This window comes from Erythrolamprus reginae, chromosome 4, assembly GCF_031021105.1.
Source record: "Erythrolamprus reginae isolate rEryReg1 chromosome 4, rEryReg1.hap1, whole genome shotgun sequence".
In the NCBI taxonomy this organism is placed as follows: Eukaryota; Metazoa; Chordata; class Lepidosauria; order Squamata; family Dipsadidae; genus Erythrolamprus; species Erythrolamprus reginae.
Window position 1 is genome coordinate 79,080,045 of NC_091953.1, and position 24,805 is coordinate 79,104,849.

The 24,805-nt window shown below is 38.1% G+C and overlaps 1 protein-coding gene across 2 annotated transcripts in view; it reads right to left on the bottom strand.

Moving 5' to 3' along the window:
* Positions 1–1,767: 1,767 nt before the first annotated feature.
* The window catches only part of PTCHD1 (patched domain containing 1), a 134,628-nt gene continuing 111,590 nt past the window's right edge, over positions 1,768–24,805 (bottom strand). For both annotated transcript variants that reach the window (XM_070750717.1, XM_070750716.1), the window contains exon 3: positions 1,768–3,475. In XM_070750717.1, coding sequence (XP_070606818.1) covers positions 1,821–3,475 — 1,655 coding nt within the window. In that variant the 3' untranslated portion in view covers positions 1,768–1,820. The remainder of the gene's footprint in view (positions 3,476–24,805) is intronic.

The window sequence follows — 24,805 nt, forward strand, 5'->3', positions numbered from 1 at the left end:
TGAAAACCAGTCATAAGTCACTTTTTTCAGTTCTGTTGTAACTTGAAACGGTCACTAAATGAATTATTGTAAGTCATATAACATGTTTATCCTATGCCTACCTAAACTACAGTGCTGTAAGAATCTTATTCAAGAAGGAGTTCAATTATGCACATCTTTATAGTCGAAATGTGAGAGCCAAATTTAAAGTACTTTTAGCATCCAATTTAGGAATAATATATAAGCAAGAATGTGTCTGAAAAATATAATTGAACATTTTTTAAAAAAATCATATCTACAAATTTTATCAGAACCTGCTATGGAAATGCGTTTTATGGACCCTTCTGGCTTAGTCCACTGCAGAACTTTAAATTGTTTGATTCGTTCCTCCCTTCTGGCACCACATCTTATACCTTTCAAGAGGGCAGTGATAAATGTTTACTATGTTTTATTATATTAGAACAGTTCCTTTAAAGATTATCTCATGAAAAACTGCAGCGTTAAGAATTCAAAACCACTTTTCTGAAGAGTTCAACTGATTTCCTTGATTTATAGTTTATAGTAGAGACTTCAGAAAGAGAAATTCTAGCTGAAGATTGTGCCTTATGTTACATATTATGTATGGCTACACATTGAGCCTCCTTTTGTGTACTAATAGTGTACAGCTTGGAACAATGGCTCATAGATTAAGACATTCTACAACATACACATTTGTGAGACAAAATTTAGGCATCTGAGGCTTGTTTCATGGATTTTGGTAGGACTTTCTAAACTATTCCTTTCCCAACCTGCCATTAGATCTCCTAACATATCATAGAATGCTATCAAATGTAGCATAGGGGAGCAGGAATAATAATAACAATAACAACATCAACAACAACAATACCTATTGAATAACATTAATAAACCCTACTGAAAAGTGATGTAATAGATAACTTGAATGTGTTTATATGTATTACTAATTTTGTTTGTTTTTTCTTTAAAAATGCTAGAAAATTATGTTGTATTAAAATATATAGGGGATTAATTCCACTTTAAAATATTTATTAATTCAGAAAAGAAGGCAACTGCGAAATGACCATAGATCAGGGTTAGGCAAAGTTGGCTCTTCGATGATATGTGGACTTCAACTCCCAGAACTCCTGAGCCAATCATGCAAGCTCAGGAATTCTGGGAGTTGAAGTCCCCAAGTCATAGAAGAGCCAACTTTGCCTACCCCTGCCCTAGATTAACAGTGATAACTCTATTTAGCCGTGCATAAATTTCAATTTCTTGGCCATTGTTGGTTTGCTTTTGTTTAACAGCTTGCATATATGTTTCTATTCAGAAAAAGAAAAAGAAGAAAGAAAAAAAGAAGCAATAGAAATAAAAGTTAGATGTAATGGCTACGATCCATAATAGCCGACACATGGAACTGAGTTATTGCTGTACTGAAAGGTTTATATAGCTTCTGTGTCCAAAATGTACACTTACTGCTTCTTCAGCCTTGACAGTTGACCTTTCAATGTGTGGGCACACACTGCCCCAGGGGAAGCAGCATTGACAGGGCAGACACGGCAGTATGCTATTTAATAACCCATCTCTATTGTCTTTATCTCAGGTAGCAACCCAAGTTGACAATATCATTGTATTGGGTGGATGTAAATGTCACTGTACTTTATATGTGAAGGCCAATCCACAAACAGTCACATTTCCCCCTTCACATGGTGCTCTGGATGCTCCTGGTTTTAATTTGAAAACAGACATCCAAATCCTATTGTTATAATCAATATGATTTTTTTCTCTTGGCAATATTTAGGGGTGATGATTTTTTTTTTTTTAAAGCAAGACAAACCAGCTAGTCAGACTGTTGTAATTTGGTCAACCACACGGGTACTATCCATATCCACCATTTCAACACATTCTATTTCCTCCCGATTCTCAGGAGTTTTCTTCTCTTTCCTTTTTTTCTTTGATGGTGGCAGAAAAGTTAGTATCACAGGTAAAATGGCAAAACAATGAAAGAAGGTGACTAATGCTATCAAAAACAAGCACCTGAACAGTGTACGGGTCAGATTTGAAGGCACAGTTGCAAGAGGAATCAGACCACCAATGTAGCAGAGGTAGCTCTGTAAAATGGCTACCCCATGCACTTCCAGGGCATTCTTTACCCATTTAGTTCTTGTAAAATCTTTGCCCAGGACAAATGTTGACAAGAGAGGTGCACAGTTGTCAACAGTATAATTAATTCCATAAATTAAACACAACACAGAAATACAGTCTAGCTCAACTTTCCACAGGGTCATAAAACCTATAACTCCAAATTCGACCGAGGCAACGGTGAGTGTGAGCCATACATTGATGAGAGAATCTGCCACAAGGAATGCAGAGAAGAAGAGCAGGAATAAAGCACTAATACAGGAGTTCTGAAGGGGTCCTCCCACATAGGAGGCATAACGATCCATGTAGACAAAGGATGGGTTGAAAACAATGAACTTCACTTTAGATTTGAGAGACAGCTTTCTTAAGGTTTCCAGGAGGCGATAAAGCTCTTCTCGTTTAGTATCCATGGTCTTAGCTACCAAGAACATTCGAGAAGCTACCACTTCAACTTCATTGTTGTATTTTTTGGAAAAAATGATATCCTCTGAAAAATGGGCATATTGGGGAGCTTTCAGAAAGGAGTTCCTCAGCATATCGGTAAAATTCTTTTTAGATAATCCAGTTGATATGTTGAGTTTTCTCAGATAATTCAAATAGCTCTCAAACCAAGATATCCTTACAAACCCCTTAGTATACTCCAGCATGTCATCTTGAACGGTCACATTCCAATATTCTATTGATTCATAAATATAAAACCCAATGACAGGGCTGTAATTGCTGAAGTATTTCTGCTGAACAGCAGTGTATTCCATGGTTTGTGTTGCAGTTGCTACAATGTTACTGAGGTCTGACTCTTCGCTGACCTGCAAGTAGCCCATTAAGGCAAAGGAAATATAAATAAGGTAAAAGAGAACTACAAAAGGTTTGACATATGTGTTTGTTATCCAGTCACAGTAATAACGCTTTAGGAAACAGACCAAAAGATGGCTTTCGTAACTGTTTGTTTCCTCTGACTCTGCTGTATCCTCACTAAATTTGGCTGTCAGAAGAAATCTATACCAAGCAGGCTTCTCTTGCAATACCTCTGGTTTTGGTACCTTTTGGCAGAAGATACTATGCTGGTAGTTGTTTTCTATGTAGCCAGTAAACACAAGGCTGGAACCATAAAAGGAGAGTACATAGAGGTAGTTGAAGAAAATTGCAATACAAGAATTGCAGCAGAAGATCCTGGCTGCTTCAATGTTGGTGAAAGGGCTGGCACCAATCCCAAAAGTCACCAGATACATGGCAGTGGTGAGAGAAAAGGAGAGCATGGAGTCTGCGAACACAGCTGCAGTTCTTTCTTTTACATGTTGGTCTTCTCTAGTTTTCCTCCAGGAGGACAACATTTCAAAAGTTCCATATAATCCGTGCCCTGGAATGAAGAAAAGAGCAACTGTAATGCTGTTATATAGTTAGAAAGTCAGATGATTCCTGCAAATAAAGATATAGCTAATTGTGCATTGCATGACCTGGGTAATTTAGGAAGAATTATTCTGGTGTAGGTAAATGTTCATATACACTGACATGAAAGTTATTTTTAAAAATGGAACCACAGTAATTATTGACGGAAATAATCTATGCCAGAAAATTTGTAGCCAAGAATTATTATGCTAACAAGTTATCCAATTAAAGCTAAATTATACATTTTTTATGTCATGGCTTTACTTTGTGATGATTTAAGAGCAACATAGTTAAAAAACCTTCAGTAATATTTTATTGATACTGCAGTTAAACAGAAAACTTAAACATGAAATTTATGTTATGTGGAATGCATTGAAGATTTATTTGAGCCATGGCACAAATATTTTTTCTTATTTGTTTTCTTTAATAAACATACTCAGAAAAAAGCCTTGTGGATGCTGTCAAAATGTACAGATGTGTCTTTTCACACAATGAAAATGCTTGTTTTTAAAGCGAGGGCATATTTTGACATTAATGTTTGAAAATGGATTTAGCTTCATATGATTTAGATGACTATGATCATTTAATCATTTTTAATCATTGGACTTGTACTGTATTCTGTTGTTGTGAGCCGCTCCGAGTCTCTGGAGAGCAGCGGCATACAAATCTAATCAATAATAATAATTAATTAATTAATACATAATAATAATAATAATAATAATGATAATAATGCTGATGACGATGATGATATGTCAATATTTATTTTCAAAAGTAAATTAAGGTTCTGCATCAGCCACAATGCTGTGTGAAACACAAAAACTTGTTTCTAAAAGTCACAAAAGTAGGTTAGATTGATTATCCCTTGAATTCATAATTCTGTGCAAAATTCTATACATATGGAACCAGGAGGTTGCCTGGGCTAGACAATAATTTAGATCAGTGGTTCTCAAACTTTCCAATGTTGCGACCCCTTCATATAGTTCCTTCTGTTGTAGTGAACCTCAACTATAAGTCTAGCACCAATTCTCCCAACAGAGCTTTAAGCTGATTGGCAGGAAAGTCAGAGGGACACCCCCACTGTAAACGCCTGATTGGTCGGATTGTAAAAATATGTTCCAAGGCGCCAGAATAGAAGCTTTGGTTCCTAACATCATGGGAAATAGTCTTTTCCCATGGTCTTAGGCGACCCCTGTGAAACGGTTGTTTGACCCCCAAAGGGGTCCAAACCCTCAGGTTGAGAAATCACATGAATGATGGACATGAATGAACTGAAATATTATTATACTTTTGCCATAAATAAACCTACAGAAGAAATATGCAATATATTGATCACTATATATAAACTTTTAAGATATAGAATGTATAGTCTGTTTCACTAGACTAGTTACATATATATTAGTTTGATTCTATAAGTAACTACTCAATACTAAATCCAATTGGTTTTTATGGCTAAATTCAGTGGGGTTAGTGGTGTCATGGATGACTTACCATGCACCCCTACTCTCAACCAGATAACAGAAACAGGGAGGGAAAGGATTGGAATTCAAGCACCCAGCATCGGAGATTCTGTCAGACGAAAGGACAGCATGGAGAGGCTGGGCTGGCTGTTGCCATTGAGGAGGAGACCCATGAGAGGAGTGAGGATGCTGGAGAGGATGTCAAGGCAATGCCGAGGCGGTGCTAAGGGTGTTTGGAGGCCGAGCAGTGCCATTTGGCGGACAGAGAACCAGAGATGCCACCCGGAAATCAGTGACATCACTAAATCTATCGAGGAGTGACCAGCGAGAGCCGGGGGTCTTGTGAGAGCTAAGAAGCCTATGACAGAGACAGTAAGAGGAGACCTGGGAGTGTCGACTGGTGGCACCGGCCAGCACCAAAGAGCCGGAAAAAGGGTAATTAACATCAAGAAGAGACTTTTTTACCCAGGACTAAGACATTCCCCTCGGAACTTTGAACATTCTAATTAATCCAGAACTTCGTAACTAAGAACTCAACACTATTTTGCTGCTGATCAATTTCTTACATTCTATTCTATATATATATATCTTTATTTTTAGATTTTTAGATTTTATATTCTCCATTTTGTGCTTTAATAATTAACATATTTTTAACTAAATTATTGGGGGGGTTTCTTAATTGATGAATAATTGGAATGAGTTTAGGAGCATATATGGAATGAATGAATATTTAAAATAATAATTATTTATTTATTAACTTCAGTATATATATTTCTTAATAATATTTAATAATTAATATGTTATTCTACTAAAATTCAGAAGTAATATAGCTGAATTGGTATTTTAGTATTAAGAGTAATTGGCAATTTAGTATTAATTATTAATAGAACTGTATTTATTAAGATTTTAGTAATCAACATTTTACCTAATTTATTGAGGTGGGTTTTTAATGATGGATTTTTTGGATAACTGGGAAGGTAGGTATGGAGTGAATGATTGGGGTGCTAAGTATGAGTCAAATGGAAATGGTATGAATGAGAATAGTCTACCTGGCGATAGAGAGACAGGAGGGATTGGGATATCTATCTCCGGGGTGACAGAGGGCCAGAATATTCCGGTCGTGCTGGAGAAAGGTAGATATGGCGGGAGTCACGGGGCGAGCCATTCTGGAGGAAAAAGAGATCGCTGCCTAAAAGCGATCCTTTGTTCTGGCCCCGTGAGCTCAACCCGGGGTCCTGGTGACGAGTGCAATCCAGGCCCTGGGCTCAAGCTGTTGCTGTTCAATGCCAGATCGATCAAAAACAAAGCTCTCCTCAGCCGGGATTTGATCCTGGATGAGGAGGCGTGTGTGAAACCTGGCTGGGCCCAGAGGGAGGAGTTCCCCTCTCGGAAATATGCCCAGCTGGGTTTCAGATATGGCATCAGCCTCGACCCCAGGGAAGGGGGGGAGGAGTGGCTATTGTAGCCAAGGAGAACCTTCACCTGTGTAGAGTCGTTGCCCCTGAGATTGCGGGTTGTGAGTCACTCCTTGTGAATTTGGACTTAGGGGTTCAGGTGGGCTTGTTACTCACGTACCTGCCTCCCAGCTGCATGTCAACAGCCCTGCCTGTGCTGCTCAAGGAGGTGGCCGGGTTGGCGATGGAGTTCCCTGGACCCATTGTCCTGGGGGACTTCAATCTGCCATCACTCGGTGGTTCCTCTGGATTAGCACCATGTCAGCCATGGACCTGACTCAAGTAGTTCAGGGTCCGACTCACAAGGGTGGGCACACACCCGACATGGTATTCCTCTCAGAGCAATTGAGTAATAGTCTGACACTAAGGGGCTTAGAAGCATTGCCTTTGTCATGGTCAGACCATTTTCTACTGTGGCTTGATTTCCTGGCTCCAATCCTCCCCCACAGGGAGGTGGAACCAATTAGGAGGTTCCACCCCAGACACCTGATGGACCCTGAAGGCTTTCAGAGGGCGCTTGGGGTTTTACCAGATTCACTCGTCCACAGCTTGGCAGAGTCTCTTGCTGAGGTTTGGAACAAGGCTGCAGCAGAGGCTCTTGAACAAATTGCGCCATTGCGACCTCTCTGTGGCACTAAACCCTGTAGAGCTCCATGGTTCAACGAGGAGATCCGGGAGTTGAAATGCCAGAAGGGACGTCTAGAGAAGCGATGGAGGAAGAGTACGTCCGAATCCAATCAAACACTTGTAAGAGCTTTTATTAAGACCTACAAAGTGGCGCTCAAGGGGGCAAGATGCGCATACCAATGCACCTTGATTGCATCAGCGGAATCCCACCTGGCCACTCTGTTTAGGGTGACCTGCTCCCTTCTAAATCAGGGGGGAATTGGGGAGCCCTTGCAGGGTAGTGCTGAGGAATTTAACTTGTTTTTCGCTGATAAAGTCGCTCGGATCCGGGCAGACCTCGACTCCAATTGCATAGCAGTATCGGCTGACAATGAGTCAGTTGAGGTGACTGGGGCTAAACGTCTTTGTCCATCTGTCTGGGAGGAGTTTGACTTGGTGACACCTGATGAAGTGGATAAGGCCATTGGAGCTGTGAGTTCCGCCACCTGTCTACTGGATCCGTGTCCCTCTTGGTTGGTTTTAGCCAGTTGAGATGTGACACGGAGCTGGGTCCAGGAGATTGTCAATGCCTCCTTGGGGAGGGGGTCCTTTCTGGTCCCTTATAAGGAGGCACTTATGTGTCCCCTCCTCAAGAAGCCTTCCCTGGACCCAGCCGTGCTTAATAACTAACGTCCAGTCTCCAACCTTCCCTTTATGGGGAAGGTTGTTGAGAAGGTGGTGGCGCTCCAACTCCAGCGGTCCTTGGAAGAAGCCGATTATCTAGGTCCTCAACAGTCTAGATTCAGGCCCGGCTACAGCACAGAAACTGCTTTGGTTGCATTGATGGATGATCTCTGGCAGGCCCGGGACAAGGACTTGTCCTCTGTCCTGTTGTGTTTGGCCTTGGGCCAGCTGCTGCCCCCACATCTTTGAGAGATGTGTCACAGAGTGATTGCGAAAGCATGGCTGACAGCCAGGAAAATGTGGCAGACAGCTCAGAGGATGTAGCAGATGGTTCAGAGAAGTTGTCAGACAGCTCAAAGGAACTGGCAGATAGCCCAGGGGACTTGGCAGGCAGCCCGTCGGATAGCCTCTCTTCTCTGAATTTGGATGCCGAACAGATAATCAATATGCGTAGCTGGAGAGCAATGCAACGTAGGACTCAATTAAGAGATTATCAATGGTGATTCTGGTGACACTTGTGTTTGGGTGTGGTTCCCATAATGAGGGCTACAGTTACAAAAGGGAACAGAGGCAGAGGCAAACTGTGGATGTTTATCTGTGTGGTTTGTGTGGCTTTGTGGTTCCTGCTTTGAAGTCTCTGCTCTGCACCTTTGGATTTCAACCCAGCATTGTCAGGCAAGTGGGAGTTGAAAACTCTGGGACTAGCTGCTGCTCTCATGCTTTGAAAATTCGGAGAACTCTTGGAACGTTTCTGCTACGTGAATTTTGTGTTTGTTTGCTTTTTCATGCACCTTGTATTTAGCTGAATTTTCACCTCAAATTGTGTTTTACTCCTGAAAATAAGGACAGTTTTCTTTAGCCTTTTCTTTTATGTTTAATACAAGTTTGCTGATTAGCAATGCAAGTGTGTGTCTGACCTTTTCTGGACAGTTAATTAACGCCTGAGCCCGGTCAGGCAGAACTTGTCCTGGTGCTTCTTCACCTCTCAGCAGCTTTCGATACTATCGACCATGGTATCCTTCTGCGCCAGCTGGAGGGGGTGGGAGTGGGAGGCACTGTTCTCCAGTGGTTCTCCTCCTACCTCTCCGGTCGGTCGCAGTCAGTGTTAGTGGGCGGTCAGAGGTCGACCTCTAGGTCTCTCCCTTGTGGGGTGCCTCAGGGGTCGGTCCTCTCCTCCCTGCTATTTAATATCTACATGAAACTGCTGGGTGAGATCATCCAAGGGCATGGGGTGAGGTATCATCGATCCACAGCTGACATTGGAACATCATCTTTCAGCTGTGGCAAGGAGGGCATTGTCCCAGGTTCGCCTGGTGCACCAGTTGTGGCCCTATTTGGACAGGGAGTCATTGCTCACAGTTGCTCATGCCCTCATCACCTCGAGGTTCGATTACTGCAACACTCTCTACATGGGGCTACCTTTGAAAAGTGTTCGGAAACTTCAGATCGTGCAGAATGCGGCCGCGAGAGCCATCATGGGGCTTCCCAGATTTGCCCATGTTTCTACAACACTCTGTGGCCTGCATTGGCTGACGATCAGTTTCCAGTCACAATTCAAAGTGTGGATTATGTCCTTTAAAGCCCTAAAGGCATTGGACCAGAGTACCTCCGGAACCACCTGCTACCGCACAAATCACAGCGACCGATAAGGTCCCACAGAGTTGGCCTTCTCCAGGTCCCATCGACTAAACAATGTCGTTTGGCGGGCCCCAGGGGAAGAACCTTCTCTGTGGCGGCCCTGGCCCTCTGGAATCAATTCCCCCCGGAGATTAGAACTGCCCCCACCCTCCTTGTCTTTCGTAAATTGCTCAAGACTTACCTATACCACCAGGCATGGGGGAGTTGAGACACCTTTGCCCCAGGCTTTTTATATTTTATGTTTCATATGTATGTGTTGTGAGCCACCCCGAGTCTTCGGAGTGGAACGGCATACAAATATAATAAATTATTATTATTATTATTATTATTATTATTATTATTATTATTATTATTTTGGCTGTAGCGAGGGGGAGCATTTGCCCAGGTTCGCCTGGTGCACCAGTTGCGGCTAGATTTGGACAGGGAGTCTTAACTCACAGTCACTCATGCCCTTATCACCTCGCGGTTCAAGTACTGCAATGCTCTCTACATGGGGTTACCTTTGAAGAGCATTCAGAAACTGCAAATTGTGCAAAATGCAGCCACGCGAGCAGTCATGGGATGACCCAGACATGTACATATCTCTCCAACACTCTGTGGACTGCATTGGCTGCCAATTGGTTTCTGGACACAATTCAAAGTGTTGGTTATGACCTATAAAGCCCTATATGGCATCAGACCAGAATACCTACGGGACCGCCTTCTGCCGCATGAATCTTAGCTATCGGTCAGGTTCCACAGAGTCAGCCTTCTCCAGACAGTGTTGGTTGGCGGGGCCTGGGGGGGGGCTCGGCCCTCTGGAATCAACTCCCCCAGAGATCTGTACTGCCCACACCTTCCTTGCCTTCCACAAGAGTCTTAAGACTCATTTAGGCTGCCAGGTTTGGGGCCATTAAGGTCCTTGCCCCCTAACCGATGAATGTGCTGAGAGAAAGTTGATTGAATGGAAATGACTGTTTTTAATTATTTTCAGGTTTTTTAAAATTTATATCTAATTAATTGGATCTGAAATGCTATACATATATGTTGTAAGCCACCCCGAGTTCTCAGAAAGGGGCAGCATAAAAGTTAAATAAATAAATAAATAAATAAATACCCCCCCTCCAATTAAGGAGGGAGGGAATCACCCTAAACAAGGCAGCTGGGCAGGATTCAAATTTCTTTTGGGACAATAATCCAACCATATAACGAAAAGGGACATAATCCAGAGAAAAATATATCATAGCTTTTCATTTCCTCACTTGCAAGAAATCAAGTTTAGAAGAGATTTTTCACATTGAACATGAAAAGAATCGAACTTTTTTTTCTTAGCACCTCAAAAAGAGGCAGCTTGATTTTTGCTTCTGTAGTAGCTATCGAGAGACAATGGATTTGTGATCAGGGCAATGCAATTAATGTTATATTTGATTCTCTGGTCTAAATCAGAGTTCTATGATTGCTTCCTTAGTTAAAGATTGTGGGTTACAGTTTGACTCAGATACATACTTGTTACATACTTATTATTACATACTTGTGCGTCATTATTTTTATCTAACTTTTTAAAGATAAACTTTTATCTATCTTATTTTTTTAGATAAACTTTTTTTATCTAACTTTTATCTATTTTTATCTAAATATTTAAATATTTTAAATTGTCTGATTGCTTATGATTTGTTACTACATGTTGTGAGCCGCCCCGAGTCTTCGGAGAGGGGCGGCATACAAATCTAAGTAATAAATAAATAAATAATAAATAATAAATAACTGGTGTACCTCATATAGCCGTGATGGCAAACCTATGGTATGAAGGCCACAGGTGGCACGCATATCCATATCTGCAGGCACATGAGCTGTTGCTCTAGATCACCCCTCACAGGAGTCTCCACGTGGCCCCTTTTAGATGCCAGATAAATACAGGGCTTTTGCAGAGGTTTTGGGCCTGTGGAGGTCTTCCAGGGGAGCAAGGAAGGCAATTTTTACCCTCCCCAAGCTTCAGGAAAGCCTCTGGAGCCTAGGGAGGGTGAAAAACGGACCGATCAGGCCCACCAGAAGTTTAGAAATGGGCCATTTCCTATGGATATTATTGACTGATGACTTAAAATAAGAAGATTGGTATGTTGGAGCAATCTCGATTGGATCGGCTGTTTTTCTGGATTCTCGGCTTTGTTTGCTAAAACCTGCTGCAAAAGAGGAACTTTTACTGGGTCTTTTTCACTATTGCTTTTGAGGATATATTTGAATACATACATCTGGATTTGGATTATAATTATTTTTATTTGACACTTTTGGATTAGAAGATTTTGGATTTTGGACTTTGGCTTGGCGTTTGAATTACATTTGGATTAAACATCGGAGAACTGAACTATATAAAATTGGATTAATTTTACCCTTGGAACTATTTCGACAATTTTTTTCCAATATAAGACATACCCCGAAAGTAAGACATAGTGGGGCTTTTGGGGATAAAAAGAAAGTAAGACACTATCTTACTTTCGGGGAAACACGGTAAGAGTAATAACAATAAATTTTTAGCAAGCTTGTTAAAGTAAAATAATATTTTTATAAATAAATATTTTAAAGTAAAGGAATAATTTTATAAATATATAGCCATTTGAATTAAAATTTCCTCCTTTTCCTTTTCTTACATCTAGCTATTTTCCCCCTTTTTCTGCCTTTCTTTGATATTTGGTAAATCTATTATTGCAAATTTTATATTAATTAATGTTTTTTTCTTTCAATGTGATTAATGATTATATATTGTTACCTTAAAAAAGGTTGAAAATTTTTAAAGTAAGATTTAGTGTATAAATTTTTAGTATTGATAAAGTATAAAGAATATTAAGTGGATCAAGTTGTAGCAAAGGAAATAATATCTAATGTATTCTTCTTAAATATATTTCTTTAGATCTTTTCCTTTTTTTCTATTACAGTCTTAACAATTTTGATATATTGTTTTATCTGTGTTATTTTGAAATTTGGGTAAATTTTTTAATAGAAATATAAGGAGTAAATATAAGCTTCAAAAGTAGGATTGTATTGAGGTTTACTGGAGTTTTCTCCTCTTTTTCTTAAAAAAAAACAAAGTATAAATTAAATTAAACCAATAAAAAATCAAATATTAGAAGGGTAAGGAAAGTCCACGAAGGAGTACTTTTTAAGAGCAAATTAGGATGTCGAGTACATCCACATATACAAAGACTATCAAAAAACAAACTTTAACTTCGGCTTCATCACCTCAAGTATCACCTCAACCATCTACTGTACATCAAAGTGTCTCTGCAACCATGTCAGCTAAAGAAAAAGAGAAAGAAAAAGCACAAGTGCAACCTACTCTCCAAACAATACAGGAGACACTGAATACAATGAAAGATTTTATGTTAAAATCCCAAGACGACGCAAACCAACAACGTGAAGGTCTTAAGGCTGAAATAGGGGAACTCAAAGCCGACATGGGAAAGATGAAGGAGAAGATGAAAGAAATACAACAGACTTTAAAAGAAAGTGAACAAAGAATAAAGGTAGTAGAAGAAAAACTGAAAAAGTAGAACGAAGAATGGATTACTTTGAAGATAGATCTGATTCTATAAATAGAAGATATGATGAATCAATTACACATCTTGAAATTCAATGAGCATCTTATGGTCCGAGATTTCAGAATATAATAGAAGAAAAAGATGAAGATCTACAAGCAAAAATGGGAGAAATAGTAGGAGGAATCCTTCAGGTGGATCCTATGGAACTGATAAAAGATATTGATGAAGTCTTTCAAGTACAAACCAGCTATGTATGCAGACATAATTTACCAAGAGAAGTCCATATTAAATTTGTCAGGAGAACCACAAGAGATAACATTTTGAAATGGACAAGAAGTGAAAAACTACAAGATAGAGGAAGAGAAATTACAATACTGAAACAAGTTCCAAGAAGAGTAAGAGAAAGCAGAAGGGATTACTACTTTTTGACCAAAATCTTGATCAAGGAAAATATAACCTTCCGCTGGCTTATTCCAGAAGGACTCTCACTATACTGGCAATCACAAAGAGTTAAAATAGGAAATATTGAAGAGGCAAGAGCGTTTTATGAAACTAGTGGAATACGCAAATTCAAACAACCAATGAAAGAACTACCAGAAAGAAAAGAAGACGAGTCAGGAGACACCACCTAGGGGAGAGAGGAGGAATCAGGGGCGAGAAGAAAACAACCTCAGCGCGAATCGGAAGACCCCAAGAAATATTACAAATGACCATGTCAAAAGACTTTAAAAAAATTTCTGTAAATGTTAATGGATTGAATGAACTGAGAAAAAGGAAACAAATATTTGCTAAACTTAAAAAACAAAAAGCACAAATAGTAGTACTACAAGAGGTTCATATTAAAAAGACAAATCGGAATTTATTATTGAATTCAAAAATTGGAAATATGCATGCCGCATTGGCAGATCAAAGAAAAAGAGGGATAGCTATGTATACTGAAAACTCCATAAATTCCAAACAATTATATGCAGATCAAGAAGGTAGAATTTTAATTGTCCAGATAAATATCGAGCCAAAACCGCTTGTCATTGTCTCTATTTATGCTCCAAATGAAAATCAAAGGTATTTTATAAGCAATTACATCAAAAAATAAATATTGAAAATATGATTTTAATTGGCGATTTCAATGAAATTTCAAATAGATTACTAGATCATTCAGGGGGGGGGAAACAAGAAAAAGAAAAATATATTACCCCCTACTTTTCAAAAAATGAAATCTGAACTATTGCTGTATGATATTTGGAGGGAAAGACACCCACAAATTAGGCAATATATGTTCTATTCAAACCCCCATAAAGTATGGACAAGAATAGACATGGTTTGGGCTTCAAAAGTAATTTCAGAACAAATAAAAGAAATTGAGATTGATGTAAATATATGGGCCGACCACAATCCGTTAGTGGTGTATCTGAAAAGTAATAAGAAATATCCAAATTGGCAGATGAATAGAAATGTTATAAGAGATTTAAAATATAAGGAATGGATTGAAAAAGAATTAATGATTTTCTTTGAAATAAATAAAAACTCAGAAACTTCCCCTCAAAATTTATGGGATACAGCAAAGGCGTACATTAGAGGATTAACGATTTTTTATACAACGAAAGTAAACAAAGAAAAAAAGATACAATATGAACAATTAACAACAGAATTAAAACAATTAGAGGAGTTATCGCAACATAATGCTAAAAATAAGGAGATCAAGGGAAAGATAGAATTGGCTAGGCACAAAATTAATCTTATAGAGCAAAGTCAAACAGCAGAAAAGATTAAAAGAGCTAAACAGCATTACTTCGAACATGCGAATAAACCAGGAAGATGGCTCGCATATAAATTAAGGAAACATAGACAATCTAAAATAATTAAAGAGTTAGTAGATGAAAATGGAATTGTAAAATATAATATAGATGAGAAAGCAAAAATAGTACAAGACTTTTATAAAGAATTATATAAAAAGGAGGATACTAATGAAGAAGAGATCTTTAACTACTTAGAATCTTTAAAATTACCACAATTAACTGAAGAACAACAGGAGAGTCTGGATAGTCCAATAACAATTGAAGAACTACAGCTAACTATTAAAAAGCAAAAAAATAATAAAGCAACCAGGCCCGATGCCATACCGGCAGAATGGTACAAAATAGAGAGTGATGTAATAATAAATAATATGTTGAAAATTTTTAATGAAAGTAGAATGAATGGTAAAATTCCTACGTCTTGGTTAGAATCTTCATAAATCAGGAACCGATAAAGAAAAGATAAAAAATTATAGGCCCATATCATTATTAAACGTAGATTATAAAATATTTACTTCTATTTATGCAGCTAGACTCAAAAAGATTTTGAATGGGAAAATACACCAAGATCAAAATGGGTTTTTACCAGGTAGACAAATTAAAAATAATCTTAGAACGATTATTAATACATTAGAATATTACGAACAACATTTTGGAAAGCCAGTTTCTTTAATGTTTCTTGACGCTAAAAAAGCTTTTGATAATATGAATTGGACTTTTATAAAAATGCAATTAAATAAAATGAGATTTGGTACAAAATTTGTAAATTTGATTGATGCAATATATTCTAAACAAACGACAAAAATTATATTAAATAATGAGCAATTAGAAAAATTTGAAATATTTAAAGGAGTTCGGCAAGGTTTTCCGATTTCACCTTTATTGTTTATTTTATCATTGGAAGCCTTATTGATAAAAATAAGAGCCGACCAAAAAATAAAGGGTTTGACCATTGGGAAAGAAATATATAAAGTCCAAGCCTTTGCAGATGATTTGACGTTTATTACGGAGGATCCGATTACAGCAGTTCCAACGTTGATTCAGATGATTGAACAATATGGTAAAGTTGCAGGATTAAAAATAAATAAGAGTAAAACACAATTCATAGTTAAAAATATGACTGAACTTCAAGAAAGAAAACTTGAAAAGATAACAGGTATGAAAATTGTTAAAGAAAGTTAAGTATTTGGGGATATGGATAACTTCTAAAACTATATTTTAAAAAAATGTTAATTATATGAAACTAAGTGAAGAAATTAAAAGAGACTTAGAAATATGGAACAATTTAAAAATATCTTTTATGGGGAGAATTGCCACAATTAAGATGAACATTTTACCTAAGATATTATTTTTGTTTCAGGTTATACCAATAAATCCAGGGGGGAATTTTTTAAAAAAATTAACGACATTAGTTAAAAAATTTCTATGGCAAGGGAAAAAGGCAAAAATAAAGATAAATATTTTAGAGGATATTAAGGAAAGAGGAGGATTTGTGTTACCAAACTTGAAGTTATATTATCAGGCAGCCGCCTTAACATGGATTAGAGATTGGATAGCATTAGAGGATAAAAGAACATTAACTTTGGAAGGACACGACCTAATGCTTGGCTGGCATGCCTTCATATGGTATGACAAAGATAAAATACACACATATTTTAAAAGACATACAATAAGAAAGTATTTATTGGAAGTATGGAAAGACGTTAAGAAAAACCACTTTTTAACTATTCCCGATTGGGTTTCTCCATTACAAACAATAACCTACCCCAATTTGATACAGGAAATGAAAACTATAAGATATAAAGATTTACTAGACGACCAAATGAAATTAAAACCAAGAAATAAATTACAGGAAGAAGGGATTAAAATTGATTGGTGGCAATTTATTCAGATCCAGTCTAGATTTCAAAGAGATAGAAAGGCATATATTTTTAATAAGAGTAAAAACTTAAGTAATTTATTGATTAGTAACCAGACTAAATTAATTGGGAAAGCATATAAATATATGATTAGACATAAAAATATAGATCTAACTTTAAAGGATAATATGATAAGTTGGTGTAAAAATATAGGTAGAGAAATTTATAGACACATGGGAAAATGTCTGGATTTCTAATTGGAAAATGACAAAGTTGGTATCGCTAAAGGAAAATCAAATTAAGATGTTCTATAGGTGGCACCTCCCACCAAGTAGAATAGCAAAAATGTTCCCAAATATGTCCCCACTTTGTTGGAAGTGTAAAAAAGAAATAGGTTCATATTATCACCAATGGTGGAGTTGAGTTAAGTTAAGATATATTGGAAAATGATAGAAAGAATAATAAAAGAAATAGTAAAGCAAGAGATAGAAAAAACTCCAGAATTTTACTTACTGGGTATAACCAAACAGAAATATAAGAAAGATATTTTACATCTAGTTATTCATATAACGACAGCGGCCAGGATAGTATATGCGCAAAATTGGAAAGGGGAAGGTATTCCCAAAGAGGAAGAGGTTATTAAGAAAATATTAGACTGCGCTGAAATGGATATGATGACAAGACGGTTAAATAACCAAGAAGAATCAGAATTTTATGAGATTTGGAATAAAGTGTATATATGGATAGATAAGAAGAAGTAAAAGTTAAAACTAGGATAGAACTGTAGAAGTATTGTGATGATTTAAATTTTGAGTTGTTATTTTGTCTATATAAGAAGGTTTTTTACATAAGGTTAAACAAAATTTCTTCTTTTCACTCAAATTAATATGAGGAAAGGAGCCCCCATCCCGGCAGCTTCAGGGGGCTGAGGAGCTCTTTAAGAGCTCCAAGCTGCAGGAAGGGTGGGGGCTGCTGCAATCTTGGCAGCTTCTGGGGGCTCCTTTCCTCATTGCTTCCTTTTATTACCTGTAAGCAGCTTCAAAAACGTTCTCCTTCCCTGTGGCTGCAACAGCAGCGATTTCCCTTCCAGTAGCAAGAGCGACGGGAACGTCACATAATGAAGGGAAGCTGCTTTGGCTCCAGCAAGTGTGAAGTGCATGCTGTAATATGCTACCTGAATGCTAAAGGCATGAACGCTACTGTGATGGACGCCCAAGATTTGTATATGATGAGTGCCCAAGATTTTTCTTGCCAATTGCTGAGTTTTGAATTTTCTGGCTGAAGGAGAATGGGTATTGCACTGACACTTGCTCTTTGGAGTACGGTGATAAGCCCAAGTTTCATCTCCTATCACTATATAGTTAAAAGAAGTCTTGACTTCAATCTTGAAACAGTTAAGAAATTCTCGGGCGGCACTGACTGTTGATTTTGTGCACTTCAGCAAGCGTTTATTCCCCTAGCATTCAGGTAGCGTATTACAGCGCATACTTTGCACTTGGCGGGAAATGGAATGAGGAGGTTCAACTCTAACCTCCACCACAATGCCAGTCAATGATCTACTGATCATTGGCACTGCTCATTTGCTTCTGCTGGCTTCCCGCTATACGATAGTAATACCAATTTCCACGGCAAACATTCCCTGTGAGAGCTAAGTGCCTTGTAACCTTACTTTCTGGATAACCCTCATAGTTTTAGAACACACACTACAGCTATTATCACTTTTATTCTACTGAAACTTACTTGTTTTAAGATGTTAGTAACTTGAGCAAGGTATTTGTTCAATTTTTCCTGCTTTTATCACTACTCATGTGATGTTCATGTTTACATATGTTCTTTATACGCATATTATTTCTTCAACTTAGGTAGTTTACATGTGCATAGAAATTGTCAACTTATTTATTGTGATTTTTTTGGTATTGATGATTTATCTCCATACAACCTCTAGGGAAGGGAATATGGCTGGAACAGCTATTTACCAAAAGGTTGACATAGCCATAGAAGAAATCCTGCTGAGAGGCAGGATGCAAGCTTGGCATTCTGTCTGATCTTTTTATTGCTTTCTGGGGGCATGTGATCTTTCCTTAAATCCTGCTGTTCTGTTCAAAATGACTATACATTTGTACTGTTCAGGTTGTATATGATCCGGAGCAAAAAAGGTTTAATTTAGGTACTTAAATTTGGTCTTTTTGAAAACCTTTTTTCACTGAGATAATAATTTGAACTTTTCTGAACACAATGAAAGTAAAATTGAGATGAAAAAATTAATGCTTATATTTTTATTTTGCTCGCAAAAGGCTGCCCCTAGCATTTTTGTGAACTTTTTTCCATTTATAGCCTACAAACTGCATCAAATTTTGCTATATTTGGTGTTGGGTTACTAGTTTGAACATTTCTGAACATAATGAAAGGAAAATTGAACTGAAAAATTTGATGCTTATTTGTTTATTTTGCTCAGAAAAAGCCCCCACCAGCCTGTGCTCATTTTTTTCAGTTTATATAAAAATTATGCTGTTAATTTCAAAATTACATACTTGTTTTTAGTAAAATGGATTTCTTTCATAAAGTTAGTTGTCTGGCCATCATGTAGTTGCTTTTCAAAAGGATATTCCAAATATTTTCTGCCAAATCTGTATAAAAACTGAAAATAATGGCACACAGCAAGGCTGAGGGGTGGTGGCCCTTTTCTGAGCAAAATAAACAAATAAGCATATTTTTTTCAGTTCAATTTTCATTATGTTCAGAAATGTTCAATTTATTATATAAATATCCTAGGGTGAAACATTTCTTGAGATTTGGAGCCCAAAAGAGAAAAAAACCTGGAAAAAATGCTCAAAATCATGGGGGGGGGGGGCTTTTCTGAACAAAATAAACAAATAAGCATTAGTTTTTCAGTTCAATTTTCATATCATTATGTTCAGAAATGTTCAAACTAGTAATCCAATCCAAAAAGTTTTCAAAAAAGCTGGAACCTTCAGGCTAAAAAAAAAAAGTAAAGTGGCAATGATTGCACACAGCCAAAATGTGGTTTTTGGCTTTCTGGGTGAAATAAAAATACTGTATAACCATCAATTTGAAACCTTAGAGAATATTTTTCTGATGACCAGCAATGTTCAGTTTAGTAAATCAATGCCTAGGGTATTAAAAATTTTTCGGATTTGGAGCCTTAAAAAAAAGGTAAAGTAAAACTGATTGCACACAGCCGGGGGGGGGGGGGGGCTATTTCTGAGCAAAATAAGCAAATAAGCATCAATTTTTCCACTTTAATTTTTATATCATTATGTTCATAACTGTTCAAACTAGTAATTCAATGCATAAAGTTTTAATAATATTTTGACTTTGGAGCCTGAAATATATATAAATTGAAAAAAATGCACACAGTGGAGGGGGGGACTTTCATGAGAAAAATAAACAAATAAGCCTCTATTTTTTCAGTTCAATTTTCATATTATTATGTTCAGAAAAATTCAAATTATTATCTCAGCCAAAAAAGGTTCATAAAAGGTGGAACTGGCAGGATTTGGAGCCTAAAAAAAGTAAAGTGAAAATGATTGCACATGGCTGGGGGGGGGGAGGCCCTATTTCTGAGCAAAAAACCCCAATAAGCATAACTTTTTTCAATTCATTTCTATTTTTCTAATGATCAGGGATGTTCAAAATAGTGATCCAACACAAAAAGGGGGAAAAAGTTTGAACTGGCAGCCTGAGCTAGATAAAAATGAACAAAATTGCACAAAAATGCTAGGGGAGGCCTTTTGTGAGCAAAATAAAAATATAAACATTATTTTTTCATCTCAAGTTTACTTTCATTGTGTTCAGGAAAGTTCAAATTAGTATCCCAATGGAAAAAGATTTCAAAAAGACCAAATCTAAGTACCTAAATTAAAGCTTTTTGGGTCTGGGTCATATACGACCTGAACAGTACAAGTGTGACTTTTTTTGCCCAGCAAAAACTAAGACCCCCCCACCCCCAAAAAAAATTTCTCAAAAAAAGAGCCCCTCACATGATATGATGTCATGAAATTTCAAGTTCTAGATATGCAGGGAAAATTTATTACAGGGTCTCAAACATGGCTTCGGGTCACATACGACCTGAACAGAACAGCAGGCTTTTAAGGATATATTGTGAGATAAGGGAGACCAGCTGGTGTGGTGCAAATGGATGTAATGATTACTTCTCCTGGGTGGGAAACTGTCCTTTGTCAATTCACTGAGCACAGGAGTCTTTTGTCTATAGGGCAGGGGTCCCCAAACTTTTTACACAGGGGGCCAGTTCACTGTCCCTCGGACTGTTGGAGGGCCGGACTATAAAGAAAACCTATGAACAAATTCCCATGCACACTGCACATACCTTGTTTTAAAGTAAAAAACAAAATGGGAATGTACTATTTAGAGGGGGGAGAAGGTCTGAAATTTATATATGTTTATATTTTCTTTTTAATTTTCTTTTGTTGACATCTGATTGGCTATACAAGGTTTTCTTGGCTTATGAAAAATGTATAAAGAAAGAAGGAAGCACTTTGGCATAATGGTTAATAAGTTAGAAATATAATTGGTGTTGCACTTTTTGAAGGAACATTAAGGAGGAAATTTAATTAAAAGAAAATGAATGTAACTGGATGACAAAATTAGAAAAAAAACTTTTGCAACTTTTTTTATGATTGATATTAGTTACTAACAAAATACTGCATTTTATTCATGGAAAATTAGATGGTACACTGTGTTGTTGGAATGTATGTTAATAGAAAATTTTTAAAAAATTACCACCACCCCTAAAACAGTCCTTCCTTCCTCTATCCCTCCATTCATTTCATTGTTCCTTCCTTCCTTCCTTGTTCCCTCCATTTCTCCTTCCTTCCTTGCCTCCTTCATTCCTCTCCACTTCTCCTTCCCTCCCTCTCTTTCCATTTTCTTTCTTTCTCTCTCTCTTTTCCCTGTGCTCTTGTCACTCACTGGCGGGCCGGATAAATGGCCTCAGTGGGCCACATGCGGCCCACGGGCCGTAGTTTGGGGACCGCTGCTATAGGGATTCTTCAGCCATCCAGGTCATGGTTTTCCCAAATGTGCCTTTTTCAAAAGGCAAATGGACTTTCTTGGTTTTCAGAAAGTCCAATTGCCTCTTGAAAAAGCACCATTGGGAAAAGAGTCTCTTGCATTGATTCAAGTGGGCAAGGCACATGATTGCTCACTGATAATAAGTGGATCCTCCTTCCAATTTTTTAAATTTGTTCTCATAATAATATGGCAATTATAGAAAGTTAGCACCTACCCAACTCCTAGAAGAATGAAATATTTTGAGTAATATTAAATAGGAAGAATATATTTCCCTGGATGAAGAATGGAGAAATATGTTTCCTTAGAGGGAGAAAGCACCTTCTTTAAAAGCCTGTAAAAATGTCAGTACAGTACTTAAGAGATAAAGACATAGTTATATTCATAGTCAAAAATACCCTGCAGCAAGGTCTGAGCAAAGGCAGAATGGGATTAGCCCTCACTCAAGATGTTAATTAGTCTAAAGAACTTGGTATTTTGTAGCCCAAATATGCCCCATCCACTTTCTGGAGAGTTTAAATGACCTCTCTACTAAAGGGTTTCACTTTATGAGCAACAGTAACTGATAGTTATCCTTGTATTTTAACTATTTTAATTCTTCAATGTGCTCTATCAATTTGCCTGATTTTAAAATCCAGGTTGCAGGTATTGCTGAAGAAAAGGAAGGAAAGTGACTTATGACCATTCTTCACATTTATGACAATAGCAGCACCCCCACAGGCAAGCAAGGCAAAGTGCCCCTCAACATAAGTGACATTCAGTTGGCCTTGACTACCCAGTCACACCCAACTAACCATACCCACCCACCCAGTCATTAGGGCAGAGCTGACAACTTTGTCATTTAAAAGTTAAAGGAAGGGATTAGAGTTAAAACTATACTGGGCCTCATACTGATTAACAGAAAAGTGATAGAGGGAGTTGAAGTTGTTAGAACCTCAGGCAATAGTGACTATGTAATACTGGAATTCAATATTATTTATTTATTTATTTATTTATTAGATTTATATGCCGCCCCTCTCCGTAGACTCGGGGTGGCTATAATGCAGACACAAGCAATAGAATATAATCCAACCAGTGTCTTAAACTTCAAAAGAGCTGCTTTTAAAAAACTCAGAGAAAGCCTAAGCAAAATTTCATGGATAAAAATCCTAAAAGGGGAAGACAACTCAAGAAGCTTGGGAAACAGTGAAAAATATGATCATAAAAGCCCAGTCCAACAGAATATCACTAAAAAAACAACAACAACAGGAAATCCAAGAAGAAACCACCATGGTTGCACAAAAATGTCTCTGATAAACTGAAAGACAAAAAGGATAAGCACAAAAAATAGAAAAAGGGAGGCAGAATATTAGAATAATGCAGAATATCAGCAGATAGCTCGACTATACAAAGTTGAGGTCAGGAAAGCAAAGCTTTAGGATGAACAAAGTGTTGCAACAAAACCCAAAGATAATAAAAAAGTTTCTTGCAAGATATAAGTAAGAAGAAAAAAGTCAATGAAGCAGTTGGTCCACTAAAGAGAGAAGATGGTAAGGAAGTAACAGGCAGTAGAGATAAAACAGCTGCTTAGCTCATTCTTTGCATCATTCTTCATACAAAAAGAAACTATACCCAACCTACCAAAATATAGCTATAAAAGACAGACTAGAAATAAAAAATAAAATAAGCAAGAAAATGGTAAGAGAACACCTGTCTGACCTTGATGAATATTAATCACCAGGACTTGATTGATTACATCTCAGAGTTCCGAAGGAGCTGGCAGATGTTATCTCAGAACCACTGTATTGTATCTTTAAAAAATCTTGGAGCAATAGGGAACTGCCAAAGAATTGGAAAAGAGCTGATCTGTTTCTGATCTTTTAAAAAAGAAGAAAAACAGACCCAGGAAACTATAGACCAATCAGATAATACTTGGGAAGATACTGAAACAACCTCCCCCAGACCTGTGAACATCTAGAAACATATAAAGTTATAACTAATAGCCAGCACGGATCTGTTAAAAACAGATCATGCCAAACCAACCATATTTCATTCTTTGACAAAGTGACTTCATTAGTGGAGCAGCGAATTGCCATGGACATAGTATATTTAGACTTAGTAAGATTTAGTAAGTCATTTGACAAAGTAGATCACAATCTACTTCTTGGTAAGCTAGAAAAATGTGGGATAGACAGCATCACCACCAAAAGGATTTGTAACTGGCTGATAAACTGGCTGTGATAATGGTATTGTCAACCCTGAAGTGAACCTGGGTGAGGCCATCCTTGTGGCATTACTTGGAATCAATGTTCCCCCTAAGCTGCGCTGTGCACTATAGCGCAGGAGGTTTGAGACCTACACGCAGCAGTTTACAATTCCAGCACAGTGGTCTGACCAATTGGCAATTAGAACTGTTGCTGCTCTGCAACCATAGGACAGCAACAGTTCCTCTCTAGTAAAGGCGGGAAAGAAGGGAGCCAATTGTGGGCCCGCTTTCCTCCCTGCCCCTTTAACTCTGGAGCGGTCTTTCTTGTTTAAGGCTCAAGCTCACTGGCTAAGGTAAGTAAGCTAAAACTGTTGGGAGGGCGCGGCCATGGAGCCTGATCCCCGCCAGCGGCCACTGCGGCCCTCCTGCTGCCGCCCAGTCCCTTTTCCATCTCCCCTTCATCCCTCTGCCCTGTCTCTGGCAGTCAAGGGTTGGGTGGGGGGATGGGAGGGTGGATGCAGGTAGGGGGGAATGTCCCCTTTTAAAGCCTAACCCAGTTGCACCAACAGAACTGTTCACCCAGTTGCGCTTTCAAGTCTTCCTCCCAGGCTTTTGCCCCAGAACAAAAGGGAATATGGAATGGTGGGGAGTGTCTCCCGTGTCCCTGTTCATCTCGCTCTATGGCACTTGGCAAAATATCTTCCCCCCATTCACCTACAAGAGGGGTAGCAGGAGCAAGAGTTTATTGTGAGGAGGAGGAGGTGGGCATGGGGGATAGTAAACTGGCCGCTGCCGTGCGCTCTGCTCTATTAACCACAGAACTGGTTTCTCCTCATGGCTTTGCCCTGATGTAATTCAAATACGGCAACAGTTCCAATTCAAAGTGGGCTCTTGAGCACAGAACCTCCCATAAAAAAAGAGCTGGCGAAGAGAACCAAGGGCGGGCCCCAAGGTTTCCCAAAACAATGATTCCCACTTTTGTAATTTCTTGCGAGTGCATGAGGGCTGCCAATTGAGTACTACTCTCACTTTCCCTGGGTCTATCTCGATCCCATACTTGGAGA